The 24,685-nt window shown below is 46.7% G+C and overlaps 1 protein-coding gene across 6 annotated transcripts in view; it reads left to right on the forward strand.

The window, feature by feature from the left end:
• The window catches only part of LOC105678466 (pseudouridylate synthase RPUSD2-like), a 124,340-nt gene that overhangs the window by 78,154 nt on the left and 21,501 nt on the right, over nucleotides 1-24,685 (forward strand). For all 6 annotated transcript variants that reach the window (XM_012377842.2, XM_012377847.2, XM_012377844.2 and 3 more), the window contains 3 exons: nucleotides 3,409-3,513; nucleotides 10,028-10,115; nucleotides 22,170-22,392. In XM_012377842.2, the coding sequence (XP_012233265.1) occupies nucleotides 3,409-3,513; nucleotides 10,028-10,115; nucleotides 22,170-22,392 (416 nt within the window). The remainder of the gene's footprint in view (nucleotides 1-3,408; nucleotides 3,514-10,027; nucleotides 10,116-22,169; nucleotides 22,393-24,685) is intronic.

Consider the following 24,685-nt stretch of genomic DNA (forward strand, 5'->3'; position numbering starts at 1 on the left):
TCGGAACTTAACGGGGGGGGGGGGGGGGGAGAAAAATTTGGTGGCGTTGCGCGTCGTGCTAGTTATTCGTCATCTTTTCCGCTTCACGTGGAGACGGAAAATTTTCAACCTGCTCCGACGTGTACGCGCGCGCGCACACACGTACACACGGCGAGACCGCGGGCGCAGTCACGTACCGCGGAAACGGGATCTCTCGGGTCTTGTTCGCCGCGTTTTCGGCTATTTTAAGGGAGACGAATCGCCGCGAGGACTAAAAGCCAATCCCGCGGCCGAAGTGTGAAGCGCGAGAGATCTCCGAGGATGATGAACATAAATTACTTTCGGAACATAAATTACTCTCGTCGCGGCGACGCGTCGTTTTTTACGCTTTCCGTAAATGTACTTAATGATTTTTCGGGATTTCGCTCGGTCGTGAGCGATTCGAGATTACGATCGTGCGAGCCCCTCGAACGTGAGCCACCTCGATCCTCTCCTTGGGACGTTCCCGCATTATGGGGGAAGGATATCGCTAGGGTGGAGAGAAAGAGCTACCGCAATGCAGGCAAGGGCGTTGTCAGGGGCGACCCTAGCCACCCTAAGGCCTCATTCGCGCCGCGAATGTGCGGCGATCCGTTTGCCGAAACAGCACCCGCGCGTCCGATCGGTCTTTCGATTTCGATTCGATATATACGCCGGCCATGCGGACGTAATTCGTTTGACCGGCCGTCGAATCGCGCTCGCCGTTCGACGACGACGCCTGTCCGCGCGTTGATACGCGCTTTCGAAAGCCGCTCTCGCCCTCTCTCGCTCGCTCTTGATTCGCATGTTTGCAGCGGAATTTCGAAACGGGACCGATGGGATTCGTCGGACTGCGATATCAATAATCGCACACAACGACACATTCTTCCCGAATCTCCGACGCGTGTAACTTCGCTCGAAAATATTCCGCACGTACGCGCTTAGTCCGCGCGTATCTTCTTGAATTCCATCGTCGCTAGTTTTTTCCTTTTCCCAGCTTTTTTTTTTTTCGCCCCCCACGGAATCTCGCCGATATGCAGAATCTGCAATTTAAAAAATGCAGCATGTCGCCTGTAATCTGGACGGCAAGGGTGATAGGATTTACGGATAGCTAATAGGACGTGAGATGTAATCCCGTTAATTCCCCGTTATGCAAATCGGGGACACGCGATTGCGTAATTGTGTTAACCCTCGGTTGAACTGCATCTACATTTACAAGAGATACCTCGGGAGGGAAAGAGCGGTTCCTCGGATTCTAGAATTCTTCCACGTACTCCATAAGTTCCATTCGTTTTAACTGCACTCCCTGCAATTACTTTCAATCTTTTTGTTTCCCCACATCGCTCCTTAGAAGTCTCTGCGCATATCAGCCTTGTCTCGCTTTAAATGCGGAAAGCGTAGGGAGCGCGGAGCACTAAAGGCAGACGCATACCTCCGCGTTCGTCGTTTAATTTAATTAAGAGGATTAAGTTGCAGCGGAAACAAAACGGTATTAATTCAGGCATCGGCCTGGCTCGCGCACAAGCGAATTTCCGAAAACGACGGGCGCGCGCGCTCGCTCGCTCGCTCGCTCGCTCGCACGCATTAATCCCCGTATTGCCGATTAAGGATTGATGGAATCCCTGACCGATTGATTATCCTTCCGTTCGTTGCGCCTGTATCTTCGTCGCTTGCGCGAATCGACATGAAGGGCGGGACGATAGGGGGGGAGGGGGGGGGAGGGGGAAGAGTCATTAACGGGCGAGTGTAGTGTGCGGTGTCGAATTATCAAGCGCCAAATCAAGCTCCGCCGGACTCGCGGGGACTAGGTACTCTGTATTTACTCGTCCCATTAACGCCGGATTAGTGTGTGGAACGTAAACGCTCGCGTAAAATAGAGACGAGTTAATCGAATTACCATAAATCGATGGTATCCCCTTCGGTGGCGCGTGCCCGTTTACGCTCGCGGGCAACATTAACGGCAACGTGCCGATGCACAATGGTCGGTGATGTCTTGTCTGCGTCGTCCATTGTGCGCCCGACGGGCATCTTGCGCGACCAGTTAATCCGTCGCGATTTACTTCACGATCCCGGGACAGGTCGACGCTTATTACGAAGATGACGACGCGCCTTCGTTAGGGTGGCAGCCCGATTAAATGTGATTCGGATATATTACAAAATTAAGTACTGATTTATTGCTCTATTCCGGACTTTATCGCTTCGGCGCAATTATTTGCGGCAAATTAATATTGAAAACGGAGGTGTTGGCTTCACATACATATAAATATGTATATTTGTTAATAAAATTATTTAAGAGTTATTTTTTAAAATCTTCATCAATAAATTGATACATAAAGAAACAATCAAACAACATCAACAAAATGTCAATATCATGCTGCTGCTTCAAATCCAAAATGATGTGTAGAAGAAAAGTGAAGTAAACTTATTCGATAGAATGTAAAAAAAAGAAATATAGTCCCAATAATTACATGTAATCCGTGAAAGCCTGTAGCCACAAAAAATCTTGATCCGTAAACAGAATCTGAGATTGTGAAAGGTGCTTCAATATATTCAATAAGTTGTAATGCTGAAAAGTAAATTCCTAATAAAATTGTTATTAAAAGTTTGATATAATTCTTTCTTTATAATTATTATTTAATATAGCATGGTGAGATCATGTGATGGTTAGCCCAGAGGAAGTAGCCCAAAGTTGGTTAAATTAACCTACTTTCAAAAGACATATTTAAAACAAGAAAATTAAAAAACAAATATTCCAGAATTTTTAACTATTTTTTAATCTTAATTTCTTGCAAAAAGATAGCGAAAAACTTAATGGTTTTAGCGCCGGCATATTGTAACCGCACGAGTAGAATAAGCACAAGTAGGCGATAAAAAAAGAAAATTAACACAACTATCTCGGTACCGCAGTGTTTTTACAACTAACATCCGTAAAATATTCTATATATATAATGTCAATTCTATTGCACGCAAAATAAACAAGTTTAGAAAATAATGAAAAAATGTTATCAAGTGTATCGGGTATACAAAAAATCTATATCAAATTTATTAGTTGCTTTTGCCGATATTGAAATTTTTCCTGATATAATTGTTCTTGATATATTGGAACTTTTTGCTCAGCATTGAAGTTTAAAAAAAAATGCAGATGACAAAAGTGACGGTGCATACGAGAGTGCGCTAAATCAATTAATTGCCCCGATAATTTTTGTATCGAAATGTTTCTCATATTCATTACTTTCAAGATGTTCTAATTTTGAATTTGTCGTTTAATATTTAAATTGAAAACATCGGTCGAAGGTGCGCAATGGTGCTAACTTTGATAAATTAATTACCATCACGTCAACACGTTATTTCGGTCGTTCAATATAAGCGAAGAGGTGGAATAATAATGAGAAATATTTATTTTCGTTTCAGGTCGATTTGAAGCCGCTGCGAGAGGCAACTGTCGCCGTTCCTGTGCCGAAAATCAGCGAGAAACGGAAAACCGAGGATCCCGACGCCAACAAGGATCTCAAGAAGGTAAGCTAACTTTGTTTGCATCGGCTGCTTGAGGAGCCATTTAATAGATTAAAGCGCAACGCTAAGATATTAAAGGGGGTTGCGTTCAAATTAGGGACGGAACGCTCGCGCGCTTTGAACAGCGTCGTCCTATCGAGTTACAAGTTACTCCGGTATTCAGTACCTTTGGAACTTTGGACCTCTTCGCGGGAACTTGAATTAGTTGGGGAAGGTTGATCTTTGTCTCGCGCGCCAACTTTCGCGAAATCGGAATTTCTCGAGCTCTCGATCGAGAACGGTATATAACGCACCGGGCGCACTCGTGTCGCCTCCCGTGTGTCACTAAATCACCGCGCATATTCCGTGCTATCGTGGATCACCGAGTGATCCTCACGGCAGTTAACGCGTTATGCGACTACGCCGTTAACCCGGGTGTTGCGGCTCGATGTCCATTTTCGAGCCCTCGTAACTCACAGTGCCGGTTGACGTCACGGGCGAGTTTCGGAACAGATCGTCTGTACCGTCCGTTTGTCTGTCGCGCCCTCGCGTATTTCCGTCGTTTCCGTCGATATTCGATACGTCGTGGCATCAGCCGCGAGGCACGAGCCTCATTAATCCGCCCGATGCGCTCGCTCGCTCATTAACGAAATAAACGTAGCCGTGGATGGAGAGATAGCGAGAAGCGGCATGTGCTTTGAGAAAGCCGAGTTATAGAGTTACAACAAGCGCTGCTGCTACAACGAGCACCTTTGACGACCGTTGACATTTAGCTTTGCGCGGATTACAACTTTGCCTTTTGACACGGCGGGAGTTAACGACGTCGTGTAAGACGCGACGGGATGAAAAAGATTGTTTGCGTCTCACTTGTCGTCATCTGCGCGGAGGCTCGCCGAGCGACCTGCAGATTTTTCTTTTTAGAAAAATCAATGTGCAGTGGTGATCGCTTCGTCGTATCTACGCGTTAATGCGCGTTCGTCCGAGCGATCGAGCGTGAAGGTGTTCAATCGAGCGGCCGTGAACGGCCAGAAGCATCGCCGATGAACAATATCAAATTTATTCCTACAGTTAATTTATTCGACACGTCTCGCGAGAAGAAGCGCGATAAGCGTCTCCCAGCGATTTCCTCGCGATTAATTCGCGATTATTCGGTCGGTTGTTTATTTCTGTCCCCCCCCCCCCTCCCCCCGTTTCTCTCGCACGACCAGCAGCAGTAGTTTGCAGTTTGCTCCGAGTTTCAGCTAAGATAGCCATGAAATTAATTGCCCAAGGCAGCGCTTAGGAGTCTCGGGCGGCTACTTCGACCGGGCAATAGCTCGTTAATCCACCATTGATCTAAGTAAACCCGCCGCGAAGTTCCGAGAAACTGGGCGCGCGCACGCATTTAAATTCGCATTCGCCAAAGTCCTCAGCTTTTTGCCGCATTTTAAGACGCGCTTCGAAATACATTTCTCTCTCTCTCTCTCTCTCGGCTATCGGAAGAACTTCTCACCGCGGAGCGGAGCGAAATCGAGCGAGAAACGCATCGCGCGAATCGCTTCGTGAATGCACAACGAGGGTGAAGAAAAGAGAAGGAGTTATGAAGGATGCGTTTCCTTTCCTGTCAAACTCGACAACCCGACTCGATTCCAACGCGACGGTTGAAACAACTACCGCCTCACCGGAAACGGGAAGCATCCGTGCACAGCAACAGGCGGCGACGAATCGTGCCAGAGATTCGGTGCGATGTGCGTCTGTGTGCGCGCGCGGGCGGTCGTTTCGTTGCTCTTTTTGCGCGGCACCGGCGTGACCCGGCGCGACATCATGAAGTACATTACGCTCGATGTCGTCGTATCCTACTATCCGGTGTCGTGTTGCGCGCGCGCGCGAGAATTCACTTCCCTCGGTGCTCCATCTTGAGCCGACGTGCGAAAATTCTTCGCGCGTCGCGGCGAAAGAAACATTTCCCGTTTTCGGGACGAGACGGGCGATACGTTACAGCGGGACGCGCAAAGCAGTAATTTATCTTGCCTGGGTCTGCGTTGCTTCCGTGCGTCGTAAATTAAGCCGATGATACACGCGTGCAGTGGCAGAGCTGCGCGCGAGTCGTCGCGTTCGATGACAAAATATACGCGTGCGACTTAATAACGAATGATGAAGTCGCTCGTTACTTCAAACATTGATTGTCGCCGGGTGGATTATCGTGCCGTTCCATTAGTCCTGTGCAAGGGGCCGCGCTGTCGTCCGCGGCGTACGCCACGCCGCGTACCGATGCATGCGTATGAAAGCAGATGTGCGCATTCAATGCGATGGAATTCGTCGCGTCCCGAAATCGGAATGCACACGCACGCGAACGCCGGCATGTCCTCTTTGTCCGCCTCCGCCGCGCATTCCGCACACGCGTTTACGCATTCCATATTACAACGCACGTTCTCCCTTTAAAAGACTCGAATTCAAACCCCACGATATAAATATCACGGCTGGCGCTTCGCAACCAAAGAGGATCCCACGTTCATTTGAAGACCACGATGTCTCGAGCCGGGAGAAGCGGTGAAGGGCGAATCTAAACGGCACGTCGCGGGGGAAAACGAGAGCAGGAAATAAGGGAAGCTTCACAGGACTTGGAGGAAACTCAGACGGTGAAAGCAAACGCGGTCGATCGGCCAACGGAAGAGCGAGAGAGAGAGCGAGAGAGAGAGGGAGAGATGGTTCGCGGAGACGAGGATGGAATCAGACCCGGCGGCAGTCGGAGGACGCGGTAGGGTCGTTCGAGGCCGGAGAGTGAAAGGGAGGGATGTTTTAGGGCCGGTCGATACAGCCGAAAGTCCAGAGAGAGAGCGGGCCGAGTGGCGCGAAAATTCGTGCGGATGAGAGTATATCGTCGCGCGGCGGGTCTAAGCGGAGAGAAACTGAGAGAGGCTCGATCGAGAGGGTGGTTTTCACCACCTTCTGTCTCGACTTCCCTCTTGCCCGCCGTTTACTCTCTCTCGTGCGCCGCGCCTCGTAACTCCATGCTCTTTGTGGATCTAGAGAGTCTCGTGTTTCGTTGTTCTCGTCCTCGTCGTCCCGGTCCGCCTCGCTCGCTCCCGCGATTGCAGCAGTGACTAACGTGTTCACCCGAGATCCGCAAACAATACGTAATGGGAGCGTTAATTATTTGAGCAAAAATTTCGACCGTAGCCTCGTTAACGAGGCACTCGGCCGAGCTGAAAGCGGATTTTGTTTTATTTCTCGACCGCCGGCAAATTATTTCGTTTCCTCAAGGCAAACCAAACGGACGCGAGCACGCGATTGTCATTGAACAAAGAACCGCCGACCGACCGACCGACTGACTGACTGACTGACTGACTGACAAAATAGTCTGTCCGTCGAAATAATGAATCGCCGTACCATGCTGGAATTTATTACGCCTGTTGTTGTCGCGATGGAAATTTATTCGCGTTATAACGCGATATAACGTGTAACGCGATGTATGATTCCGATCCTCAATTTCTTCCTAAAATTTTTATCGTTTCGTGCGGATGATCGATCGTTTCATTGGACAACCGAGGAATGTTTTTCTCCGTAAAAAAATTGTGCTACTTTTCTTGTGCACTTTTTTTACTACGATTCGATTTTCACCGCGTTGCCTATGCGTTTTGTTACATGGCTTGTTTGCGAATATATTCATTCGCATTACCAATATTCGTCTAATCAATTTTTATGTAATTGATGATTTTGATTTATTGTAAAATCAACTACGAAATATGTTTTCAACGAAGTATTGCAATTAGTGCGATGCTTTTCACAAGCAGGCTGTTCGTCTATCTTTATGTTTCAACGCATAAAAGATGTATATTAATTGTTACAGATATTTTTATGTGATATTTGTGCATTCGTTCTCTCGTGAAAGGGAGCGAGTTAAAATAGCCCAGTCATTATTGCAACTCATAATTAGCTCTAATGCGATGGTAATTGATGACCAGCTATTTTAACCCGCTCGTTTTCACGAGAACGAGTTAACAAACATTAAATGGAAACATTTAATATTTGTGTGAAAATTTGATTCAACATCTGTGAAAATTAATATGCATATTTATGCGTAGGAATATATACATTAAAGATAGGCGAACAACCAGCTTGAAGAGCATCACTAATTGCAACGATTCATTGAAAACGCATTTTACAATTACATTAACGATAAAAAGGCGATTTATGCATTATTCAATGTAATGATTACACCAGATCGAATAACAAACATTGCTGCAAATAAAGCGATATCTTACTTTATTCTATGAATGAAATGCGAGAGTTTAAGGAATTTTTTTATAATATGTAGCGCACACAATACATTAATCGATATCGATGCTTCGTACGATATAATTTTATGTCACGACTTGCGAGGAATTTCGCGTCGCCCGAGGCTCTGTGGCAGATTGATTATATTTCAGAAATATCCGCGTCGGCTAATAATGTAAACGTAAGCCTACAGAGAAGTCTTTTTCCATTTATAGCGATCTCTTTCTCTATCGACCGTATTATGTGCACCGCGACTGTCGGCCATCGAAAATTCGCGCAACGCGCCGTGATAATCCGATTTCGTGCGGACCGATGCTCGCGCGATTTCGACTAATTATTGTCTGCGTTAATTAAAACGTGTCGCGTACACGAATATTAGGATCCATTAATGTAATGCGCCGCGTGTTTCGAACGAGCGAGAAGCGGCGCGCCGGATGTTATTAATTTTAATTAACGATCTAATTAAAATGATTCCTCCGTGAGAGAGCAACCTCTTCGAAACGAAACACCATCGTTCTTTCAAACTTCCGCTATTTTGCTTTTATCAGGATATCTTAGGATCGCACGGAATAGAAAATTACTCGCGAACATATAAGCGCATTTGCGAATTTATTCCTGTTTTATGAAATACGAAATATATATATTTTAGTATTTTTAGATTATTATTCAGTGTATTATGCATATGGGTCGTGCGAATAAAACATGAACCGCGCGAGCGCCATTGATATTAAAATAACACGGCAAAAGAATGTTGGTGCGCGTTTTATTTCGACGACCCACATATTTTGTAACAATTGTCGCGCAGAAATAGTGAAATTTACAAGCAGAACGTTATCTATGCGAGGGAATTGCCGCGTGTCTTGGTGATTTACACCCGTTTCGCTAATCGCGCGTCCTCTATCGCGAAATATCACGGTCCGCCGAGTTTCAAACTAAAGCGAGAAATACGCGCGCGTCGGTTAGCCAGCGGATGCGAAACGGGAGAAAATGCGGTGCGCATTATGCGCGTGCACGTAGCGAGCATTCTGCGCGAGCTATAGCGTTTTACTTTTTAATTAGGCGCGCGCGCGGCGCAATTCCAGCCATTTCCCCGCTTCGCTCCCGATCGTGCCGCGTTATGCAAAATTCTGTTTATCTCGTTATATCGCGCTTGGCAGTCGCGCGACAACGAATCGCGCCGACGGCGACGTGGAGAGTCGTTGTCGCGTAATTCCGGCCACTTAGTCTTACGGCGCTTTTCGCCCCGTCACGCGTAACAATTAACGCCCATGCTCTCCGCTACTCTATTGCTTTCGCGACCGCGAAGCTCGTAAATTTTCGCGAGCGCGTGTGGCGCGTCGTTAAGAAAATTTTGCAGGAAACTTTCGGCAATTTCGTAAATTTATCGCCGGTATCGGGATTTGTAATTGTTGCACCGGTATTTTCTTCTAATGCGGAATCTTAAATCGCATTACATTTCGGGGATGCGCTTTTAGCGCCTTGCCTTTGATTAATTTGTTTCGATGGACAATTGTCGTGCAATTTTTCCTCAGTCATAAATAAAACGTCCGCGCGAGTGATAATTCAATAAGCGGGTGCCGCTCGCTCGGATCCACCGACAATGCAACGCGAAACTTGCACCGCGTGAGTTTCCATTTTCAGCGTCCCGCGCTGTTGTCGCGATTCCGCGGCCCCTTATTGTCCGGGAATGCCGCGTTTTTTTTGTATGATAAATTTATCGTCGCCATACGTCAGCTCTCGCGAGCGCCGGACTTGCGGGCGGGCGTATGGAGCCGCGGGTAGCCGCCGCCTGACTAGCTCGTCCACTTATCTACTGTGCCCTTTATTTCAGCCGCAAGTGACAAATAACGTCGGCGTGTATATCTCCGTTTTTAATCGGGTCCGCCATAAATCCGGCATAACCGCGATTTTTGCCACGAATATTACCCGGCGGTGAGCAAAAACTGGAGCAGTCGCTCTCTGGCAGGCTACAAATTTGCGAATTATTCGAAATATTCGATAGCGCGGGACAGGCAGGTGTGCGCGTATTATTAGCGCCGCGCACCGATCGCGTATAATTCGCGAAATGATATTTGCCCGTTGTCGCGACCTTTGATCTTTTTCAGCGTCAAAACCACCCTATTGTTTCGCACGATTCTATTGTTTTTCTGCTGTTTTTTTTTTTTTTTTTCCTCTTTTGTCGTGTACAGAGCGCGCAGTTATTCCGCGCACACCGCGAAGTTCGCGTGTAGCTCGCGGCTGACCAGGCCGGTCACTTATCTACTGCGTTCTTTTGTTCCAGGCGAAATTGGAAACGAAAGCACTGAAAGCGAAGAGACCGGGATTCACGGACGAGCGGTACAACGAGACCAGTTATTACGTGGAGCACGGTTAGTATCTATATTAGACGTTTCAAATTTAAGCCGGTCGCGGCTCCAAGGCCGCCGGTTGCGCTTAATGCGACGGATTAACGCCGTCGCTCGCCGCGATCGCCGCTTTCAACTACGGCTTGAGAGATTGCGAGAAGTTATTCGCGCGGTATTTGTCTGCCGCTTTAGAAATATTGAGCGAGCGATAGCTGTCGAGGGAGTAAATAGCCACGAATAACATTTTTCCGACGCCACACGAGGGAGAAAATTGCGCAAAAATGCGCGCGCCGCGGTGGTGTTGTAAGCCGGCCTTAAACGGGATCAGTTAATTTTCAACAGTGTTAGACTTACACTCGTGCGCGCGAGTACACCAGCCACGAGTCAAGTAATCATGGATAATCCGCTGGATAAATACAACCGGCGCAATAATCCGCCGACCTTCCTCGCTCTCTCGTCTTCTCTCTTGCCGACAGCACGAAGCCGCTTCTCGCGTGCACGAAGTGGAGGATGAGATAGATTGAAAACTATGGCGCAACAGATTTTACGAGGCACCGGCCGTATTTCCCTGATCATTGATTTCCAATTTCTCCATTATTTTCGAATTTCGGCGCAATTGAAATAAGCGCAATTCCGACTAGAATTTACGTCCGGCCAGCCTGTTATCGCATAAGTATAGTCCTAATCAGGTGTTCCGAAGTAACGTATATCTGATAAGGTCTTAATGAGGATTGAATAAGAAAAACCTTGATGCGGTTAAATTTTCCGATACAAAATTGCGCTAGTGGCGTTTACAAGCTACGTTTACTGTTATGATGGTCGCGGTTGCAGTGATATGTAATATTGTGTGCATTTTCTGATATATCATATTACAGCTGACATGTTGGCTGCGTATTTGACAGTACATAAATCACCAAACAAGAGCCTCTGTTTATTATATTAGAAATAATGTATCGATTTTAAATATTCTTTTTTTATAATAACAGCATTCTTTATATAGTTTAATAAACTATCGATATACTATTTGCTTTTTGTAAATCTAGGACTTTTTTTCAATGTTCTGCGTAATCCTGAGCCAGAACTTGATAAAGATTTAGTGACACATACATATTCTGATAAGAACCTAATGAGGAATGTTTAGTAAGGACCTAACGAGAAATGACCAGTAGGATCCTGCGAGGAGCGCTCAGCGAAGTTGCGAAGAAGGACCTAGTAAGGACCTGATAAGAAACGTCTAGTAAGGTCTCGATTATTGTACCGCGTCACATGATTTATTAGGATCTGATAAGTAATCTGATTAGGACGCGATCAGATACCTTGTCGGAATTGTGGTCAATCTGATCAGGACCTTATCAAAACCGAGGGTAAATTTGTAGTCGGGATGCCGATCAACAAGCAGTTGATAACGCTGATATTGCCGATTTCCACCGCAGCGACGTGCAACCTTAAAATAATATTTCTAAAATAATATCTTACGCTTCTGCGACCTTTAGCCTCGCGAATTATGCACTGTACAATAATGTAGCAGGTCCTGACATCTCCTTGTCGTATCTAAAGTTCAAATCGAATGACAGAAAGAGACGCTTATCTTAATCTTTCCGGCCGTGCAAAGCTGTCCCGTCATTGAGAGGGAGATCTTCAAAAAGACCGCGGGCGGCGATAGCGTATTATATATATTCGCTGCGTGCGCTGTTACGATACCCTTTGTACGAGCGGTTGTATATTTCTTTGTGGGAATAAAACTGTCGTGTCACGTATAAACTCGCGCGGAACTCCAGCGCGTGGGACGTATTACTCGCGTGGCAGTTAAGTCAATATATTTCGACGTTGAACTCCGGCCGGTTTATCGTGTGCCAATATACACGTCCTGCAATCCGGAGTATCCGGAGTATCGGGAGACGCAGCCTCTCCATATTCTCGCTTCGCATCGCCGGCATTGATGCGAATCGTGTGACGGGCGGGCCGGCAGACGCCGGAGCGCATTATCACCCGGCGGGCGTAGTCGCGTCCGCGATAGCGCGGACGGTGCGTCGCGAATGCGAGGAGAGGAAGACGGGAATGCGAAAGCGTGCGTTGTGGAAATGGAAAAGCGGCTGGAGGAATAATTAAATTATCCCGTTTCGACGGGGACGGACTTATATCGGTTCATCGTGTGCCAACACGCACGATCCGATAATCGATTGCGAATACGCCGTAGACGTCGCCATTTGCACTATCGCGACGGCGCTTTTTTTTTTCAGCTCGCTTTTGTTTCAAGGCCCGTCGTTTTAGAGAAGAATTTAACGATCTCGCGTTCGTGGCCGATCGAATATGTGTTCGTCGTCGCAGTGACGTCAACGTCAACGTCATCGAGAAATTCTTACGATACGGACAGTTTTTTTTTTTTTTTGTAAAAAATCATTACATTTTATCGTTCAATTATCTTTTTACCGCGCCGGGATAATTATTAGACCGAAAGACGGTACGGTGTAATTTTAGCACTTCTATCTTAGGGAGTCCCCTGTGCGTCGTGCAGACCGCGATACGGCATACGATTAACTTTTCAGCGGTTCGAGCGTGTCTTTTTCGTCGGGCCGTTGGTGCGATTAAAATGCGTTTTTCAGCGCGAGAAGAAAAGCCGGCGTTCCGCTCGCGCGGGAACGATCGGCGGTGGGGCTCGGCATTGTTGGATCGAGCGATACGAGCGAGGTGCGCGCCGACGTGGGCTCATTATCGCGAGTTACGGTTGCCGTTCGCGATAAGCGCCGTTCGCGCGCACGGTGTGCACGGCTAACAGAGAGAACGGAGACGAGGAGGAAGCCGCGGCGGGAATACGGAATTGCCGCCGTCGGCGGAAGACGCGCGAAGAAAGGCCTGACGGGAGAGCGAGGGTGGAGGGGAGGGGGGCGAGAGGAGGGGCCGATATGGGTGCCCGGGGGATGGTTACAGAGACGCGAGAAAGGGATCGATCGATCGGATATTTAGACGGGCGAATAGCAATATATCGACAACCGATATCTGCTCCACATTCGAATAATAGAGCCGCGCGGGCGACGCGCGCCGGGCATCTCTCGCTCTCACGGCGAAACAAAGACCTATTAATGCCACTCAGAAGACAGACAGCTGCACGTACGTTCTCCGAGTTACGCCTCCGCCCCCCCTCCCCCCTCCTGTCTCCTCGTGCATCTTGCGGCCCTTAAATGCACTGCGCTTGATCGAACCCGAAGACATCGTGGGACGCTTTAGGTAGTATATTCGCGGAGCGCAAACTCGTTGCGAGAATTAAGGACGGCGCATTGTCCGGACTAGGTCAAAAGGATTGCTCCTCCGAATTGAGCAATCATTTTTCGCTTCTCCTTCTGTTTTTAAAAGAAAAAAAAAAGAAAAAAAAAAGAAAAAAAAAACGCCAGCGGCGTTTATTCCTAAAAAAATATCTGGCGTGACAAAAAGTTTGTGAAACAGCCTAGTGATGTTATTTGAAGATCGAAACCACGGGTGTCCGTAACACAATTCCGTAATCGTTTTCGAGGGTCTCATTCGGCGAAATGACGGCCTAAACCGTTCCGACGGCGATGGAACACGCGTCGTAACGCCGCGAATGTCGGATTTGCGAGCGCTGAAATCCGAAACGTCGGCTTAACGTCGCGCGCGCCGTAGACGGTGGGACCTCCGCCATCTGCGATCAGCTACTCCGGATCGGTGCACGCGCGCGCGCGCGCGCGCGCACACACACACACATGAGCACACACGACCATACGAAGGACGAAGACCCGTTTCTACGTGATTCAAATCTAAAAACGACCGGAGTCGAGAAACCCCGGTGTACGTTATCAAGCCGAGAGATCCTGGGTCTTTCGGTAATTCGACTGCGGCTAACCAGCCCTCCTTCTCACCCCTCGTCCACATCACTTTTTTTCCCATGAAGTTTTAAAATTACATTTATTCACGACGAATATCTGGAGCGACCTAAAAGAACGATTTGGATGGTTGAATATTTAATGATGCGAAAGATATCGTCCGTGTTTTTTTTTTTTTTAAATTATTTTTATCTTTTAAATAAATTTATAAACGGCCGTGGATTCGAAACTTTCGACAAAGGAGCGATCATTATTTCTCATACGACGGGAAGTACTCGCGAGATATCGAGCGTCCTCTTCGCGTCGCGATCTGCCAGCGATGCACCGCTCTAATTGGCCGCGAGAACACTCCTCGCGGCTTTCATCCCGCCCCGAAGACAAGTCTTGGCACTCGACGGCGTTCTTCACGAAGGCAGAAGAATATGTTGGCAACCCACCGCAAGTGCGGAAACACGAGCTCTTTCGACGCCCATCTGCCGGAAGTTCTCGTGCGATTTTCTGGGCGTTCTGTCTGGCAGAGGATGGCTCTGGAGACTCACGGGTTAGAATATGGCCAATGCGTGACACGTGACGTGTCTTGTGGCTAGAGTTGACTTGGCTACATTCGAGATACTAACGACAGCGGATCGCGAGCCTTTTATTTGGAATTCAATTTCCTTCAATCAAAATTTTATTTCGCTATTAAGTTGTCACAATTAAATATTTTAAATATATTGCGTTACTCTCTAAGGACGTCCTCTGTTATACATTTATTCGTTGATCGTACGGCGAAAAAAGTGAGATATTTATCCGCTCGTCTCTTCAATTTACTTTCGCAATATTGGATTTCGATGTCGCATCGCACGATATGAGAGAATTCGATGTCGGATATCGGAAATTAACACGAGCGAAGCTCGACTGAATCGCTTAATTGGTTAATTAACGAGGTAGCAGAAGTGGAATCGCAAAGTGTAGCCGAGAGGACGCATGTCGTCGTGGCGCAACGAAGCGGCACGAGGGACATCAACGGCGCGCGACGCGAATGCCACATCTCGAGATTCCGTAGCTCGCGATGCTGTAATATACTCGGGTGAAGATAGTGACTGTAATAGAAGTCACGCCACAAGCCACCGCCGTCGATACGCGAGATATAGGACTATAAGTTCGCCCGGTGTTTTACGAGCCTGTCAACTTTGATGCCAGCAAACTTCCCCGATCGTGGGAAAAATAAGAAAAGGAGGAAATGAAATGTATACGTTATCTGTAGCAACAAATTTCTCTGTCCTGCATTACACGCACTGCCGAGAATTGAATTATAGAATATATCAACGTAAACCCGGAGATTTATCCCGTTCGGGATAAAAAGGAAGAAAAATCGATCGTCTTACGAGGGAAAAATTTCTTGCGGCTTGTCGCATCGTTGACGACCTAATTCATATTCCTGACGGCGAGCCCCCTCTTGTTTCGCATATTTAATTCACGACGTGTAGAACCAACAAAAACAACGTGTGCGTGACGAAGAATTCGTCTAACTTTGCGACCATATGGCTTGTGTTGGTTCGCAGTTCGTGTAGTTCGTGTTTCATCCTGTACTTAGCGGAGGACAAACAGATCGTGTGCGCGATATACTGAACATCGGTCTAGAGTAGATCCCGTACGTCGCCTGACTAAGTCCGACGACGAGCTACTTGCCGTAATGACTCTCCCGCTCATGAATCCGTTACGCGGCATTATTATTAGATCGGCGTGTACCGTGCTTTAAACGGCGGATTTGGAACGCGCGGACGAATTAAATGCGTGGACGAATATAGCGCGAGCGTGTGAAAAAAAACGGTCGTTATTCCGCACGGCTGGCACTTTGAAATGTAGTGTGAGCTTCGCACACTCAGCAATAGTAGTACGTAATGGCTGAACGTTGAGAGTTTTGCGATGTAAAAATGGCAATTGACGCGCTTTTTGATTAACCCGAGTACAGACGTGCGCGTATAAAAGCGCTAACGATACACCGTATTTTACACGCCACTTTCGTGTGTCGATTCTCGTGATACATTGCGTAACGCGAAATTTTTTATCGGCAAAAATAGATACACACACTTGTTTATTATGGCGGAAGCGTTATGCGAAATTGTTTGGAAGATAAAAAGGCTCGTCGCTGGTACATAACGGTACATAACTCCTGCGTGTGAGTAGTAACGCTCGACCAGTGGTCAGCCCTTGCCGTAGAAAATTTTGTGCATTGCGATCAAATTGAAGTATATTGTTTAGCATTGTGCAGAAAAGTTTTGATGAAAATTTTCTTTTACAGTCATATGTTATGACGATTCATAAATAAAAATGAGCGTAACAAATTAATTTTTACTCTTGAGATTTAATTTGTAAGACAAATTTTGATTCTCAACAATTTAAATAAGGTTTAAAAAAAGTTAAAAAATATACGTATCAAATAAACTAAAGCCGTAATCTTAATGAAATAATTATGATTACAATTGCATATCAGTTATTAGCGTTATAAATGTAAATCTCGTTCCTGCCGTCGCGGGAAACAAGCAGCTGCGATTAATTTTTACAATGCCTCATTATCCGGTTCTGACGATCATAAATCCTCTCTGTATCTTAGCGTCTTACACACCGCACAGTCCACATTCACTCGTCTAATCTTATCTCCGTGCGAATTATATACGCCCGCCTGCAGACGGTAACACAAGCCTCGAATTTACTGGCTAACGTCGGCGAGAATATCGAGATTACGCGAAATTCGCGTGCGGTGCGATGATCCGCGGAACAACACGCCGAGCATCGTGTGTGTGTGCGATATATACAGTGTGATCGCACAGATTTGCACGGTAATTCCAAAAACGTGACGCTTGCCGAGATATGTATCAAATGTTAAAAAAAAAAAAAAAAAAATGGTGGAGAAAGATACGGAGGTTAATCGCGAGTTATTGTTGAGGAAGAATTTGCCGCAACCCGATCGGAGGATATCGTTTCGCCCAGCGAAATATCGTGGCGCGTGAATTTACGGTCGCACTGTATGCCGGATGAGCCACGTCCTACATATCCATTTTGCATTTCAGCTATACAGTTGCGCGGTGCAACTCCTTTCCGCTATCCGCCAGCATGCAGATACGCGTTTTGCGCGTATTATACGGAATGAACGGCCGCGGTGTCGCCCACCCCCGGTTTTCATTCGACGGCCGTAACAGAGCGCGCGGTTAAGCGGACTTACGATAACACGTATACGTGTCGCGCGCGCGGAACGCACACTTTAGAAACACGCAGCCGGAGCTTCTCTCCCGCGGCGAGGGCGAAACGCGCGCGCGGGATGTTATGAATTATACATGTACACTCGGGCGAAGATCGATACGGTATTTCGAAAGTAGAATCGCGACCGGTTTAAGTCATATTTTATTATTGCTCACGCGTTTGTGCTCGAGTGCGCGAATGCTGCGGAATAAAAATGCGATTGATGCATGAAGACCGGTCGATTTTCGAAATATTATTAGGAACGGAGCTTTATTTATGCGAAATATATATACAAATTGAATCTAGAATAGAATATAAGCGAGTTTTACGGCGATGTAAAGCTTGATTAAAAAAAAAGGGGGGGAAATAAAAAGGCATTAAGGTCAGGAGAATCTCGCAGTGCTCGTCGGAGGATAAGGAAGACTAATATCGCAAGCGTGGATAGTATTTTGATTTATGAATTGTTTTCGTTTACGTCAATATTCCGCGTATATTTCACAGCTTGCATACATTTTATTACGACGTTATTACGTATATACAAAAGTTCTATATTTACGTATGGTGCATGACGTCATTAAGGGCAGGAGAGCCATTTGCCGGGGAAGACGGTATTTACGACCTTCTCAATAAAACTCGATGTCAAATATTTAGTGATATTCCGTTACCGTTCACACCACATCGCGCGTCCATGAATTTCGCAGAAACTGACGATTATTTTCGCTGGATTTCTCCTGCGGGACCTTTGCAGCGCGACGTTCTTCGATCGCGTTTCGTCTGGCCGTGAATTATCCACGCAATAATGGATGAATAAAATACGTGAAAGTAAATCGATAAATTTAATTGTCTGGTTAATCATTGAAATTTGCTCGGCGCTTAAATGCTTAAGAGTACCGCTAAACATCATTATCATTGATTTTCTCTCGCACAATTGAAATGATGAAGAAATTTTTCAATTTTCGTCTGTGGTTATTTCGTCTATGCGTTGATTTAATGGATTGAATTAGATATGTAATTAGATACAATTGAATTAATATAATAATGCACCATTAAACAATTATGATAGCGCAGTAATATAGTATATAATGATGATACCGTTGTTTACAGCTGTGTATAAAAAATTCGTAAAAAAACCCCGAGTTTATATTACATGTGTAATTTAATAAAAAAATGCTATAAAGGCGCCGTCTTATCGCCGTCATCTATGCGAAAGGCATTCGAACGAAGCGCGAGGATAAAAAAACGCCACAAAAATGCAAGTCGGGCGAGCCGAGTTGCAGCGGAGGAGGGTGTTTACTCCCGTTGTAAAAGCGGCCGTGCGTACACACAAGCGCGGGCCACGTTGCGGACGATCGATAGCGAATGAAACCCAAAGCAGCCCACACGACGACACCGCCATTGGTTTACCACTCGTAAAACAAGGCGTCGTCGGAACGGGCGGGAGATGTTAGGAGCCCGGGGTCACCCCTTCGAGCCCCTTCGTATAAACCCACCGTATAACTCGCGCGCTGACTCACGACGACGGACGAACTTGGTTTTCTCCGATTTTCTGCGAGCGCACGGCCCGACGCGGCCGATAATCGATACCAGGAATCACCGGTCGCTCTGTTTTGCACAAAATTAGCAACTTCCCCTTCGGTGTGACGGCGCTCGATGTTAGATTAGAGCCTGAAAGCGCGCAGAACGCGACTTGAATCTACAGGAAATTTGAAATCGATTCAGCGCTCGGTTCATTCGCCGATTTAAGATTAGATGTTTGTTATAAACATATAGTATTGCACTTTACATTACATTGCGATATATCGTTGGATAAAGTACCTGTTAAAGGTCTAACTGAAATGCGAGACGAAACTTTATTCGAGAAGACATTAACTGTCGTTTCTGCTCTCGCATTTCTTTTTTTTTTTCTTCTTCTTATTCTTCGACATTCGAGTACTTATTGTTCGGCGATTAATTCCATTAGAATCCAACTTGGAATGAGCTGAAGCATGAAATATAAGTACCGTATTATCAAAAGGGTGTTGAGTAAAGTACTAGCCATAATCGTATCAGAAACGACCGCGGCTCCGCGGTTTTCGTATCGGTGCTCCGAGGGGAAAAAAAAAAAAAAAAAAAAAAAGAAAGCTCGTACTTTCTTTTCGTATTGCCAGACGTTTTGATTTTTCCGGCTCGGTTGTCCCGCGAAAATCAACTTTCGCGTACATCTTACGGCGACAATGCGAAGACCGGAATATCTCGACGGAGAAGAATCTTCGAGGCGAAATTCCGCAGGCGCGCCGAGGGATTTTCCGCGCGCGGTATCGACGGGAAACTGAGAGCATGGGATCCGGATGACGTTACTGAGCGCAGAAACGGGAAGACGGCGGATAGCGCAGCGGACGATGTCGGGGGGGGGGGGGGAGGTAGACGAAGGGACGAGGGGGGGGCGAGAAAGTTACACGGCTCGATGTCGAGGGCCCGGGAACAATTTCGACATCGGGGGGGCAATTACTGGTCCGCGTAGCTATGAGGTAAGATGGTCGCGTCTCATCGCGTTTGTAATAGCGTCGTAATTGCTTTACATCAAGGATCGCGGTCGATTCGACGGAATCCACGGTCGGGAAATAAACTTCACGGTTAATTGCGACCGTCGTTCCGACGGTGTTTTTCTGTTAATATTATGATATCGTTAACTCGAGGATATTTCGTTACAATTACGCGATTATGCGAATCAACGGGCGCGCGACGGGCGTTTCGACAAATATTTTCGCGGACAGTTGATATCCCGATTGTAATAATATCACGATATGTATCTCTCACGCGTTTAACACGAGCTCCGAATACGCCGAGATCGATGCATTTCTCAAGCGTCGAAGGGGAGCTCTCTTCTACGCTTCATATAAGCGGGTCATCTAATTTTTTCTCTCCCTTCTGCCCGATTCACCCATTCCTTTCTCCGCCCACTGTCGGCCTTGCTCCTTTTTCCCTTCGTATGTGCGGGGACGATTTCCTTCCGCTTTCCGAGAAGTTCTTGGCTAACCGACCGCGTCCCGACGGTTCTATTTCGGAAAGCTCGAGAGAGGATCAATCGTTTCTCTCGGTTCGTGCCGAACGTCCCGAGCGCGCAGCCTCTTCTTTCGAGTGTCGGATGACCTCCGCTTCTTTTTATTCCGGCGGAAAGTACATACTACATGAACACCGTTGTCGACGTTTCACATTTCGATGGCAATTTAATTAATTTGAAGCGACGGAGGAGAGAGAAAAGATTCCTTTCCTTCGCGAACCGTTTTTGTTTATTCGCAAACTCTCCTCTGCGTGGAAATCTCTCTCTTGTCAAAGGTCAACTCTTGCTTATCCGACTATCCGACAGACGAGAACTGCGCGTGGTTTCTTTGACATGAATACGTCTTTCTTCTTGACTACCAATTTTCTCTCATTGATCACTCGAAAAGTCTTTGTGTAATGGCCGCTATTTTCATTCGCGAGAGATCTCAAATTTATACGATACGTACAATAGAAATTGCAGTGGAATAATTCTTTGTGGAAAAGCGATTTGCAGTGCACAAAACTTTTTGACCCATCGTCCACCAGAGTCCAATGGACTCGATTGTATTTTTTATCGCCGTTATTATTGTATCTCTATTGTCATTTTTATTTATACGTGATTGAAATAACTGGTAGCTCTCGTACACATTTTTTCTTGACAGATCGAGGATTAAGTAAGATGTTTATAACTTGATACGAAGCGCAATGGTGATTCTACGCTCTTTTCATTCTAAATGTCAGACGTCCATTGGTATCTTATAAGCAGGCTGTTTCTTAAACGATGCGATATAAAATTGAAAAAAAAGCGTCTTTGATGCGACTGGACGTGATGGCGGGACATTTATCAGGTCTCCCCTAGGTATTTATTTATTTTTTTCCGGTCGGAAAACAATCCTCCGGAGAAATTGCTCAACGTGAGTCCCAAAGCGAAGGACTCAACTGAGGGAAAGACACACGGTGCGGCTTTGGAACGGCCAACTATTCTCCAGGTTGATTGGCGGACAATAAGGGGAGCTATTCCGAGATCATAAAATTCTCAGGAGCATCTCTTTCAAGCGATAACAACGAGCGGAATGTTCTTTTTCGCCACTTGATTTATAACATCGAGGTGGATGATAAAATTATCGAAGAGCGGAAGGACAAAGCGCGCGAGGAAAAGAGCATCCGCGATGATTGGTATCGGAATATAATTTTTAAAGACACCAGATTATTCAATCAAGCGTGAGCGATACGGCGCGCATAAATTTATAAAGCGCTGTATATCTTTCATTAACGCGCGCCGGAAATCTTTGCCGCGAAGGAGCCGGGAAAATTATTCCCCTTATCCCGGTTTATTAATCAACTTCCCGTTCGCTTCGCTCAGGGCCGAAATCTCATTTGAGCGTGACGCGCAACCAAGACTCGGACCTACCGACGGATTAATTTCCACTTAATATGAGAAAAGAAAAACGAGATTGCCGGAAATATCGCGGACTGCGCAAGAACGTTTTGCAGCACGAATTTCCAAGTCAATTGCTGTTCGAGTAACAGGATGTTCCAGAAATTTAAATATGCCCCTTTTCCTCGTCTTTTTTATCGCGGGGGACTACGAAAGAGAAAGACGCAATCGATTTTATGTTAATCCCCGGACGTAAATTCCGCTTGCAAAAGCAATCACCCCCGCGGAGGAACATGACGACGATAATAGATTCGCAAATAACAGCGACATCTTCGCGTATCCGTCGAGTGTGATTTATTATGGCTTCGGCCTCTCCGAGATATTATATTCTCGTGATTCGTCGCGCGTTCCGGCCTCGCACAGGCGTGCTTAAACGCTACTTGGACGCTAATATCCTATTAATTGCGAGCGAGCGAGCGCTCGAGGCGCACCGCGCGCCTCGTTTCGCAATGTAACTGATATAGCCCGTTAAGCGGCGTGACATTTAAAGACGACTTACGGGAATCGATGTAATTATCGTTCTCTCTTATCGGTCTCTCATGGTCTCGCTGTGTGTTCCAGGTCTCCGTAAGGTATATCCCTATTACTTCACCTTCACGACATTCACAAAAGGTCGATGGGTCGGCGAGAAGATCCTGGAGGTTTTCGCGAGGGAATTCCGTGCTCATCCAGCCGAGGAATACGAGAGATGTATTCGCGCCGGCACTCTCACGGTCAACTACCAAAAGGTGGATGTCGATTACAGACTGCGGCACAACGACCTCCTGGCTAACGTCGTCCACAGGTACGTGACCGATATTGGCACGGCTACTTCCGCCGTCGCGCCGTGCAATTGAATTTCGCGCGCGGTTTGCGCATAACCGCCGCGCGAGAGCTTAACCTCGAATTCTTGCGGAAAGTGTTTGGCGGCTATTGCGATAGAAACGGCGTGTTTACTCACGACCCGAAGTTTGATTGAACCGCGGCGATTGACGACGATATCGAAACTTGCCCGAACTGCGATCGGCCGGAGAATTGACATTCCCTTGAGAGAAACGCTTCTGTTTTCTATCGCGATCGTTTGCCGGTGACATCCGGTTCGCGCGGATGCAATCTTGCGACGCGTAAAAAGCGGATACTGTCATAATTCTTTTTTTAACAGGAGTCGGTAGATTGCGGATAAATTTTTAAAATGGCATTTCGTAACACCAAAGTGCTGCATTCATAATTCAGTGCGAAGCAATTTCTTTTTATTCGTACAGGACGCTCGACACAATCACATTTTCGGTGTGCGAGTGCAATTTTTTTTTCTCCCGCCTGTTAATTCTGTTTATTGGTCGAGGCGGAAATTTCGGCCGACGTCGAGAAAGGCTCGGCGTGCATATTTAACGACGGGCCTATCGGTCTCGTATAAATCCAGGTTAGCCTCGGCAGGAATTTACTTTGATTTTAGAAGAGCCCCGGGAATTTGGTGAACCTTGTTGGGCGCGCGCAAATGAGATCGCGTTTAATTCGGGGAATTTCCGAATTATATCCGCTTAAGCTTGTTTCGTTCGCGCGTAAAATTCTCCATGTATCATTGTGATCGACGCATTACACCGCCGGGAGGATTATCTTCATTTCGCGCATAGATGTTTTAATTATCTTCTTTTTTCACCTTCCCGCGCACGACCGACGACACGGCGCGGAATGTTCGTATAATGAACTATTTGTTATGAATGGCAGGAGTCTAGGCGGGCGAGTCTAGTACGTTTGCGCGTTACGTTATATTATCGTCTAATGCGGATCAAATTTAGTTGATTTACACGAGACGGAAACGTATGCATGGAAAGCGGCTCAACTAAAGCGGGCAGCATCGGATTAGTGCCGGATTACAACGGTGCTTGAAACAGAAGTCTAAAATGCATAATCCATATATAAACGGTTTAATTCGCGCACGCTAGAGTGCATTCGCTACTCGCAATGTGGAAAGCTAGACGGACGGAAGCCGGGGAGGGATTGTCATAATAGATGACATCTGAAATATTCCGGGATATATTTGGGGATATTTGGTGTGTCAATATTTTCCTTTTCGAGTAAAATAGGATATACGTTCTCTTTGCGATGCACTCGGAAGGCCGGGTACAATTGTAACGAGGACGATGTAACGCGCTCAACAATGGCGCACGGTCGAAAGGCGCGGCGGTAGGTCCAACGAACTCGTAAATCACTTACGAGAGCCGTATAAGATAAGAAAGAGCCTCGGTGAATCCTCTTCGTGCGCACGAGGAGGAACCACATGGCCGGGACTCGTGTGATTATCCTTGGCACGGATATATAAGAATCTATAAGCCGTATTCGCGCGCGCAGGAGAGAGAAAGAGAGAGAGAGAGAAAGAGCGCACGCGCGCGTTCGCGCTCTCGACGTTTTTAAACGCACCGACGCTCAACGAGGCTCGCGCTATCGGCACGATTGTCGTAAGAACTTCCTAATGATGATAGACTGGTAGCTTCTGGTTCGCTATTGAAGATAAACGCGCGAAAGATCCTTGAAATCCCCGCGAATGCCGCGCGCGAAGATAAATAATGTATATTTCAAATCGCAAAAAAACGAAAAAAAAAAAAAGAAAGAAAAATAATTATGTCTCATTCTACTTGCAAATGCGACAATCCTTCTGACGCTGATGTACGGAAGCTGGATTAAATTATTTCGCGTCTCGTGCGCCGTTAATACGGTCTGTCCGCTCGCATGCTAATTCCAGCAATTATCCCGGCAATTGTACTTTTCAGGTGTGCTACAACACACTATTCGCGTCCTACATTTCGCTACGTGTCGGCGCGCTATTGTAACAGCGCAGTTCTCGAGTTGGTTCATTACTCGCGAGATAATAACCGTCGATTTTTCACCCACGCGGCGCACACCGTCGCGACGTTGAACATCGTCCCCCCGCCCCGAGTTTCTTGCGCGTCGATCGAGTTTTCGAAGGAAGAGCAAAGTTAAGCGGGTGAAGGCCGGCCGGGGATGAATATCTAGCTAGGCGCTAGTAATAAACAATGAGATGCATCACGTGACGTCACCGCGCAGAGATCGAGCAGAGACGCTTTCGGGAGATAAGGAGA

This window comes from Linepithema humile, chromosome 7, assembly GCF_040581485.1.
Source record: "Linepithema humile isolate Giens D197 chromosome 7, Lhum_UNIL_v1.0, whole genome shotgun sequence".
Lineage (NCBI taxonomy): Eukaryota > Metazoa > Arthropoda > Insecta > Hymenoptera > Formicidae > Linepithema > Linepithema humile.